We start from the raw sequence: 9,837 nt of genomic DNA on the forward strand, positions 1-9,837 counted from the left end.
GCCCATGGGGTCGCAAAGAGTCGGACACGACTAAGCAGCCAACACACACACACACACTCCCTTCAGTTCTTCCACACTGTTATAAAGACACACACACACACACACACACACTCCCTTCAGTTCTTCCACACTGTTATAAAGAGACATACACACACTCCTTCAGTTCTTCCACACTGTTATAAAGAACCCCACACTCCGACAAAGGGAAGCAGCGTGGAAGCTGGGCGTGTGTTGGTCCCCGCAGCAAGGGTCTGATCCGGTGCAGAGCTCAGCGCGGAGGGAACGCGCGAGGTTGGGCACGTTGCAGGCGTGCCGTATGTTCTGCGCACGCGCCGGCGGCCAACCCTGCCGGTGGGCCTTCTGGGGGATGCGCCTGCGCGGTTCATTCCAGCCGGGACTGGTGAGAAGCCGCGGTTTAGGGTGTCGCGGTGCCGCCGCAGTGCGGTCGCCTTTCCTGGTTGGGTGTGGGATGCTGCTTCTGGCGTTGGGCGGCCCGTGGGCGGCCGGACTGCGGCTCGGCGGGAAGAGGACAGCGCTGTGGGCTTCCAGCGCGCTCCGAGACCCCAGGGCGGCTGTCTCGAGGGCGGCCTCCTGCAGAGGCTCCTCAGGGCGCGTCGGGGGCACGGGGCTGTCGGCTGCCGCGCCTGTTCTGCGTCGGGTGCGAGCCCAGGTCGGCGGATAGAGGGCTTCGGACCCGTGTGAGGGCGGGGAGGGGGGCGGGTGGTGGAAGTAGCATCCGGCCTGGGGAGCCCGGCTTCCCCGCAGCTTCTCCCCTACTGCCCCGCGGCTCCTATACGGAAGGAGCCCAGTCCCAGGCTGGCGGGAATAGTATGTTTGGGCCTCGGGACCAGGCCGGTGCATCCCGGGGTTCACAGCACCCGCGGATCCAAGTGCCCCTTGGAAAGTGATTATTTTCTGGGCGGTTCCAGTCACTTTACAGATGGTTGCAAATCCAGCGAGGACTCAGTTTTTTCTGTCCTTGAGCCTTTTCTGTCCTTGAGCGCAAGCTTGTAAGAACTAATCTTCAAGGAAGTTAGATGTGCCACGTGGAGATGGAACTGAAAAAACTCGGAGAACCTCTGAGTTTTTTCAATTTTTTATTAGGTGGCCCTATTTTTAGGAGTTACTATGCTCCCTGGGGGGGGGGGGGGAGGGGAGGGCGGGCGGGAAACGGGATAAAGACGTTAATCCTTCTTATTTTAATCTAAATAAATTGTCTCCTAATCCTGCCCTGTAAAATATTAGGATTAGCAAACATGCCGAAACTTGGAAAGCCAGTGCGGGAATTGAAATCTAATTAAATTTCAGCCTAAAGGAATTAGGCATGCCTTTTACATCTTCAAGAGGGTGTGTAGTGAAAGTCATTTTCAGAGGTTCTGGGAACTCTTGTTCCTGTGAAATTTGATGTAGGAGTTCAAGTGGAAATTTTTCCTTATAAGGAACAAGGAATGGATATAAAGAGTTTGGGGAAAGAATATATATATATATATATATATATATATTAATAATAGCTGTGGTATAAATATTTTAGAAGTATTAAAAACTACCTGGGCTTTATAAACACTGAATCTGCAGTGTTTTGCTTAAATAAAGTGATGTGTTTTTTTTTTTTAAACAAAAACTAATGTATTTAAATCTTTGCAATTGAGTGATAGTGACATGCAATAGAAGAAACTACTCCACTAACTTTTTACTTGTTTACGGTCACACTTTATCTAACAAGCTTCTAGCTGGCATGCAAACCTAGGTCTTTAAACTCCCAATTCAGTGTCTACTTGTGAGTGGGATTAAGGAAAGCCTTTCTGTTACTCAATTTGAGTTCTTTAGCTCTAGATTATTTGGAAGAATTCCTTAAATCACCCCATATGAGACATTCTCTTTATTATATTTTTCAAAATAAACTTAAAAAAATTTAAAAGTTGGTCTAAAATGCAATTTATTATGCACTCACATCATGGTCTCTCTTTCAATAGATACCTGTTTGTTGGGAAAGAGGTGTTCGATGTTCACATACACAGCTTGACAAATCAGAAGATGGAAGGCTGATTTATACTGGGAATTTGGCCCGAACAGTATTTGGTGGGTAATCATAAATGAGGGTACTTCCTTTTTTCAACCTTTTGAATATAAAAAAGGTTCTGAGCATATGATACTTACTATTTTTATTGTTGTTTAGTTGCTAAGTCCTGTTTGACTCTCTTAAGACCCCATGGACTGTTGCCTGCCTGGCTCACTGTCCATGGGGTTTCACAGGCAAGAATACTGGAGTGGGTTGCCAGTGTTTCAGGGGATCTTCTTGACTCAGGGATCAAACCTGTGTCTCTTGCATCTCCTGCATTGGCAGGCGGATTCTTTATCCCTGAGCCACCACCTCAGTTGCAAGACAGAGGAAAGGTTATAAGATTTAATAAAGGATTTGGAGGTTGAGACCTTTGCATTTTTAGGAAATTTAAATTTTTATTTATCTATTCATTTATTTATTTGGCTGCCTCAGGATCTTTGTTGTGTCATGTGGGATCTTTTCTTGCATTTGGTCTCAGTAGTTGCAGCAGGCCCCCTGCAATTGCATCTACAGTCCCCTTAGTTGCCCTCCCTGCATGTGGGATTGTAGTTCCCCACTGTGGATTGAACCTGAATCTCCTACATTGCAGGGCAGATTCTTAACCACGGGACCACCAGGAAAGTCCCTTTAGGAGGCTTTTAAAAGGTTTTTGAAGACTCTTATGACTTTGTGGTCTTATGACTGAGCACAAAGATTCATCCTTTGGTTACCTCTCAGGATGTTTAGCAACAAAACGTATATTTATATAATGTTTGAATATTCAGAGAAGCAAATATGAATGAATACTTAGTAGTTATTTTGGGTGAGTAGACATTTACTCTATAGAGTAATTATGATTCAAAGATATATTAAGTCTACATTTTTTAGATGTTAGAATTTTCAGCAAATGTATTTACTTAGTGACTTTTGCACATGGTAGGTAGGGAGTTATGGAGTAGGAAAAGACACTGTATTAAATAACTACAAATTTAAAGTTGTTTTGTCTCCTTAGGTCATAATTCAGTATGTAGTATGGGATAATTTAGAAACGAAGAATGTAGGTATGTGGTTTGTTCAGGTTTCTGAGGTGGTATTTCATTTCAATAATCCTTATATAAAAAAGTATAACCTGAAATATTTGGAGGATTACCTTACAGCCACAAGATTTCAGTGCCCCATTGACATGTGTGTTTTTGATCATGTTGATGTTACTTGGTTGTCTGAAATTTAATCTGAAAATCTGTAAGTTCCCAAGTGTGTGTGACATTAAAATTGAGTATATTTAAAATACAACTTCAGCTAATTTAAAACTTTTTGGGAATAAGGACTGATTATAGTCACTGTTGGGAGGAGTTCTGAAGTTCTTGAAGAATCAGTTTTGGATGGTAGTAATTTCTTCAGAAGTTACAACATGAGTAGGTCTTTGAGCCTGTGTCAATCTCTGGATTGAGCCTTGGATACCTGGATTGATGCCCTTGAGATGTGTCAACTGTGACCCCCATGATACCCTTCTTTATGAACACATACACCATTCCTTCAAATGAAGGGAAGGTTTATCCATTTATTTCATGTCCCCGCTTGACTCAGTTCTGAACTGAAGAGAATATAAATACGAATTAATTTTAGTGTGTGTGCAAAGTTGATTCAGTCATGTCTGACTCTTTGCAACCCTATGGACTATAGCCTGCCAGGCTTCTCTGTCCATGAAATTCTCCAGGCAAGAATACTCGAGGGGGCTGCCATGCTCTCCTTCAGGGTATCTTCCTGATCCAGGGATCGAACCCACATCTCTTATGTCTCCTACATTGGCAGGCAGGATCTTTATTACTAGCACCACCTAGGAAGCCTCCTAATTTTAGTATGGTTATAATACAATATTTGTGGAACAGCAAAATTTTGCATGGTATTCAAAGTTCTAGAATTGTAGCAGAATTTGATGTTTGAGTTCCTTCAATATTAAAATAGAAAGTCATTCTATATGCTTATCAGGAATTAATAATTTTTCTGTGTAAAACTGAGTGAGAGGCATTGACATAGAGGTACCATTCCTGGAGATTCTTTAAACTACCAAATTGGATCCTACTGTAAAGACATTTGAGGGGACTTTGAGTTGGCAGTTCTTGTTAATTCAGCAACAAAAATTACTGATGTCATTGTATTCTCATTTTAAGATGAGTAGAAGTTGAACATAAAGAGGTGTGAAAGCGGGACATCCCATGCATGGAAGTCGTATGAGCAAAGGCATCAGGATGGGAAAACCCAGAATATGTTTAGAAATAGCAATTACTTCAACCTGAGCAACTGATGCTTGGCTTCCCTGATGGCTCGGTAGGTAAAGAATTTGCCTGCAATGCAGGAGATGCAGGTTTGATCCCTGGATCAGGAAGATCCCCTGGAGAAGGAAATGGCAACCCACTCCAGTATTCTTGCTTGGAGAATCCCATAGACAGAGAAGCCTGGTGGACTACAGTCCATGAGGTTGGAAGAGTTCGACACAACTTAGTGGCTAAACCACAACCACCACCAGGCATAATAAAGTATATGTATGTATTAGTTTCCTAGGGCTTTTAAAATTCATTTTCACACACTTGGTGGCTTAAAACGGCAAAAATTTATTCTCACAGTTTTGAAGGCCAGAAGTCTGAAATCACAGTGTTGGCATGTACATGCTCTGAAGGCGCTAGGGAAGAACTCTTCTTTGTCTCTTGCAGCTTCTGATGGCTCGCAGCCATCCTTTGTGTTCCTTGGCTTGTAGTTGCATAACTTCAGTCTCTGCCTGCTACTTTACAAGGCCTTCTCTGTGTCTCTGCTTGTCCTGTTCTGCCCTGTTAAGGACACTCACATTGGATGTAGGGTCCACCCTAATCCAGGATGATTTCATCTCAACTTTTAATTGTCTGCAAAGACCCTGTCTCCAAATAAGGTCACATTCTGGGGTTCTGGGTGGATGTGAATTTGAGGGATACCACTCATACTACTATAGTGTGAAAAGAATAATGGGGAAACAAGAGGTGGTTTTTCTGCAGAAGACAGCTTCAGATCAGATCAGTCACTCAGTCGTGTCCGACTCTTTGCAACCCCATGAATTGCAGCACGCCTGGCCTCCCTGTCCATCACCAACTCCTGGAGTTCACTGAGACTCACGTCCATCAAGTCAGTGATGCCATCCAGCCATCTCGTCCTCTGTCGTCCCCTTCTCCTCCTGCCCCCAATCCCTCCCAGCATCAGAGTCTTTTCCAATGAGTCAACTCTTCGCATGAGGTGGCCAAAGTACTGGAGTTTCAGCTTCAGCATCATTCCTTCCAAAGAACACCCAGGGCTGATCTCCTTCAGAATGGACTGGTTGGATCTCCTTGCAGTCCAAGGGACTCTCAAGAGTCTGGTCCCCATTAAATCCCATTTGTACCAATGTCATGACAACTACTTGTGAGAAGAAGAAATTATTTTTAGATTACTGGTGCAAACAAGAAGCCTTCAACCAGCAGTGATGTATGAGAGTGACTGCTGTGTTACAGCCTCATCAACATGTATGGTATCAGATTTTTTGGTTTTTGCCAATTTGGGGGAAAAGTAATATCTCACTGTGGTTTTAATCACATGTTTCTTATGTTAGAAGTTTAGCATCATTTAATCTTTTGCAATCTTCCCTGCTGGCTCAGATGGGAAAGAATCTGCCTTCAATGCAGGAGACCTAGGTTCTATCCCTGGGTTGGGAAGATCCCTTTGAGAAGGGCATGGCAACCCACTCCAGTATTCTTGCCTGGGGAATTCCATGGACAGAGGATCTTGGTGGGCTATAGTCCATGGGGTCACAAAGAGTCAGACATGACTGAGCGTCAACTAACACACACACACACACACACACACACACACACACACACAATCTGTTTAAAGGCCATGTGCATTCATGTGCATTTTTTGTTTCATTGAACTGTCGGCTTATATTTCTTACTCATTTGTTTATTGGGTTGTTGATCTTTTTCTTCTCATATACTGGCAACCTTTTATATCTTGGGTATTTTAATCCTTTGTGATACAAGTTTGTAGTATTTTTCTCATTAATTTCTTTATTTTGTTTATGGTATTTATGTCTGTGTACATTTTAAAAACGTGATCAGATTTATCAACTTTCCTCTTGATTGCCTCTGTATTTTAAGTCATAATTAGAAAAGTTTTTCTGTTCTCAGATTATAAGGCCTTTACAGGTATATAAGGCCTTCACAGGGCTTCTTATAGCTTTCTTATTTTATACACCTAGATCTCTGGATTATTTGGAATTTTCCAGGTATATGATATGAGGGATCAATTGAATTTTATTTTTTTCTGTGTGGCTATCCAGTTGCCCCAGCACCACTAGTTTTAAATTATATCTTTACACTAAATTTCCATACGCAGTGAGGTTTCTAGATTTTGTGCTTTTGTTCCATTGATCTGTTCAGTACTGAGCCTATACAACACTATTTTAATGTTTTAGTATCTAACTCTCCCTCTCTTTTTTGCTTCCTTTGTTGTTCCAAATTAACTTTATAATCAGCTCATCTAGGATTTCAGCTTGTCCATTTTCCAAACAGATGGTGTTCAATCATGTTAAAATTATACATTCAAACTAAGAAAATTTTCATTTTAGGTTATTTATTTACTGTGGTAAAGTAGACATAATGTAAAAGTTACCATTTTGACCATTTTTAAATATATAGTTCAGAAGTCAGTGATTTAAAAAAAATCTTTCTAAGTAAAAATATGTCACTATTTTAACTTGAGTGTTTTTCCTTGATAAGGAAATTTTACCTCTCCCACACGTTTCTTAACCACCAGTGGGGAGTTTTTGTTTTTAAATTTGCTGTTTTAATGTTGGGCACTTAGCCTGATAAAGTTAGGCCTGTATTTGAGCATTTTGTTTTAGATCTGTGGAAGTACTTGTTAACGGAGCATTTTATTTGATTATCTGCTGACTGGAATAAGTTTTATAGTATTCATAAGGATTTTTGAGTAATATTAAATCTTTAATTGGGTAGTGCATTTTAATAGCCAACAGACTCGACCCTAGAGTCAGATTGTCTGGGTTTGAATCCCAACACCACTATTTGGTGAGGCTTCCCTAGTGGCTCAGACGATAAAGAGTCTGCCTGCAATGCTGGGTCAGGAAGATCCCCTGGTAAAGGGAATGGCTACCTACTCCGTGTTTTTCCCTGGAGAATTCCATAGACAGAGGAGCCTGGTGGGCTATAGTCAGTCCATGGGGTCGAAAAGAGTTGGACATGACTGGTGACTTTACATTTTCACATAGCTATTTGGTAGCTTTATGACATTGAGCAAGTGCCTGATATTTTCTCATCTTTTAAATGGGAGTGATGATGATGATAATTATACATTTATCTTACAGGAATTTTTTGTAGATTTCATGAATAAAATATGCAGAGTGCTTAAAATAAAGCCTGGAATATAATAAGCACTATATTGGTGTTTTGGTTTTGTTGTTTTGGTAATGATATGGTAGGAAGAAAGAAGAATTAATTGGATGGTATTAATCCTCTCCTATTTTCTTTCTTTAGGTGTGAAGTGTTTTTCTTACTCTACAAGTCTGATCAGCCTTGCGTTTCTACCATACATTTTTGCACAAAATAATGTTATATTTGGAAGTCTCCCTTTGCAAATCTTATTTTATGGCACCATAGGAAGCTTTACAGTGATCACTCCAGCACTGCTTCACTTTCTTACAAAAGGCTATGTCATTCGCTTGTACCATGAGGCCAGAACAGACACTTACAAAGCCATTACTTACAGTGTTGTACTTTCGGAAAAAAGTACAGTATTTCACCAGAATGATGTGAAGATTCCAAACAGCACGCATGTGTTTACTACATTTTATGCTAAAACGAAATCATTGTTAGTTAATCCAGCACTCTTTCCAAACCCTGAAGACTATAACCATTTAATGGGTTATGACAAACCATTCACTTTTGATCTGGAAGAAGCCAGTGAAAAGAAACAGCTTAAAGAAGAGAAATGAGTCTGCTTTTTGTCATGCCACATGGCATGTGAGATTTTAGTTCTGCTACCAGGGACCGAACTGATGCCCCCTGCATTGGAAGGGTGAAGTTTTAACCGCTGGACTGCTGGAAAAGTCTTGAGTTTGTTATTTTTATGTTTGTGCTTAAATGTGATTTGTGTTCCAGTGTACGATAATTGCCTTTATGTTTTATTTTGTTAGTGACTGATTGTTAAATAATTTAAGTTGTATCAGAACTTTTAATTCAGAGACTTGTGTTCCTTTATAATAAAAAAAGTTATGTTTGAAAAAGAAAACATGTAACATTCTACCATTTTGTTTAAAAGGGTGTGAAATACATGTATATGCTGATGTATGCATGGTTAATTTTATATAATAAATGAGTCTCACCTGGGAATTGGATATCAGAAGCATATGGGAAAGTTATTTTTCCTTTGTGTATGAACTTTTCTAAGGATATAGATACTACCTTTTCCCACAGTAGAAACTCTAAAAATTCACACGTTATAGAAAGCAAGTGTTAATCTGCTTCCTTTGGCTCTGAATACAGGTTTTTGCCTATCTTCTCTGACATGGCTGCCCATTTTAAAGATTGTGTACAGTAGAGTGTGGTTAGCTTGAAGGCAAGTGGTAACCTGAGGAGTTTGTCTTCAGTGGTTCTGCTTGTCTCTCCACATGTACTCTCCTTTGGTACACTCTATCACACATAGGGAAAATCCTATCTACTTTGGTACGATCGTACCCATACAGATGGATAGTACCTTTTATAAAATAGCAGTCTTCTTGCTAACTTATCACGTATTGGCATTTTAAGATTTTTACCTCTAATTGTAGAAAGTTGGTTCTTGTGAAGGATTTTCAGCCAGGAACAAATGGCCTCACATCGTTATTTAGATTGGTAATGCTGATTATGTGCCTAGAATGCATTGGGTACTGGGCAAGTTGCCAGAGTCACAGTTAGGAACAAAACACCCAGTCTGTATAAAGCTGTGTAATAGCCATCACCTGCCACGATGGTTAATCTAATCTTTATGGCTTAACTGTGTATGAGAGGGAGGTGAACACTGAGTCTACAGAGCTACCCAAGGCCTCCTATCACCTGCTACAATAGTAAATCTAATTTTTATGATTTCCTTCTGTGTGAGGGAAGTGCATGGAGAAGCAGTAGGAGCATCACTGCTGCTGCTGCTGCTAAGTCGCTTCAGTCGTGTCAGGAGCATCACTAGTTCTTGGAAAGATGAAGTGTCAAGTTGTTAGGTTACAGGAGACAGCTTAAGGTAGCAAAGTGCTCTTTCTGAGATTTAGAGCCTGCCCTCTGCTAGTATCAGCCAGCCTGTGGTCCTAGTAGAGGGCGGGCTGTATTCTCAGAGATGAACAGGCTGCCACCACCTCTGGCCTCTGCTTGGACTTCTCTGCCTGCCTGCCCTTCTGTCCTCTGTCACCTAGATATACATGTGTTGCTGTCTTAACAATTAATGTGGTTTATATCTTTCTGTAAAAAGGTATTCCATAGTCAAATACTCATTATCAAACATTAGATACATAGAAGAAAACAGCACTGTTAACATTTTAAAGTTTTCTCTCGAGGGTCACTTTTTTCATAATTTGAGTACATCATACCTGTTTCTTTAAATGTCCTGTATGCTGCTGCTGCTGTTGCTAAGTCGCTTCAGTCGTGTCCGACTCTGTGTGACCCCATAGACGGCAGCCCACCAGGCTCCCCCATCCCTGGGATTCTCCAGGCAAGAACACTGGAGTGGGTTGCCATTTCCTTCTCCAGTGCAGG

At 41.2% G+C, this 9,837-nt stretch overlaps 1 protein-coding gene across 2 annotated transcripts; it reads left to right on the forward strand.

Moving 5' to 3' along the window:
• The first annotated feature begins 358 nt into the window (after positions 1-358).
• TMEM70 (transmembrane protein 70) lies at positions 359-8,453 on the forward strand. 2 transcript variants are annotated; one of them, XR_009740851.1, is made up of 4 exons: positions 359-670; positions 1,974-2,079; positions 4,213-4,369; positions 7,594-7,681. XR_009740851.1 is itself a non-coding variant. In XM_061439012.1 (3 exons), the coding sequence occupies exons 1-3, from the start codon at positions 368-370 to the stop codon at positions 8,049-8,051; spliced, it is 867 nt and encodes a 288-aa protein (XP_061294996.1). In that variant the 5' UTR covers position 367; the 3' UTR covers positions 8,052-8,453. The 2 variants fall into 2 exon arrangements, 1 of the variants encoding a protein (XP_061294996.1); XM_061439012.1 differs by lacking the exon at positions 4,213-4,369 and having other exon boundaries at positions 367-670; positions 7,594-8,453.
• The last annotated feature ends 1,384 nt before the right edge of the window (positions 8,454-9,837 follow it).

This window comes from Bos javanicus, chromosome 14, assembly GCF_032452875.1.
Source record: "Bos javanicus breed banteng chromosome 14, ARS-OSU_banteng_1.0, whole genome shotgun sequence".
In the NCBI taxonomy this organism is placed as follows: Eukaryota; Metazoa; Chordata; class Mammalia; order Artiodactyla; family Bovidae; genus Bos; species Bos javanicus.

Excerpts from the sequence above, each read along its gene's own strand:
- TMEM70 (XM_061439012.1), top strand. The coding sequence starts at position 368 with ATGCGCCTGCGCGGTTCATTCCAGCCGGGACTGGTGAGAAGCCGCGGT. Across the intron at positions 671-1,973 it reads TGCGTCGGGTGCGAGCCCAG|ATACCTGTTTGTTGGGAAAG; the intron begins GTCGGCGGATAG and ends CTCTTTCAATAG. Across the intron at positions 2,080-7,593 it reads TTTGGCCCGAACAGTATTTG|GTGTGAAGTGTTTTTCTTAC; the intron begins GTGGGTAATCAT and ends TTCTTTCTTTAG.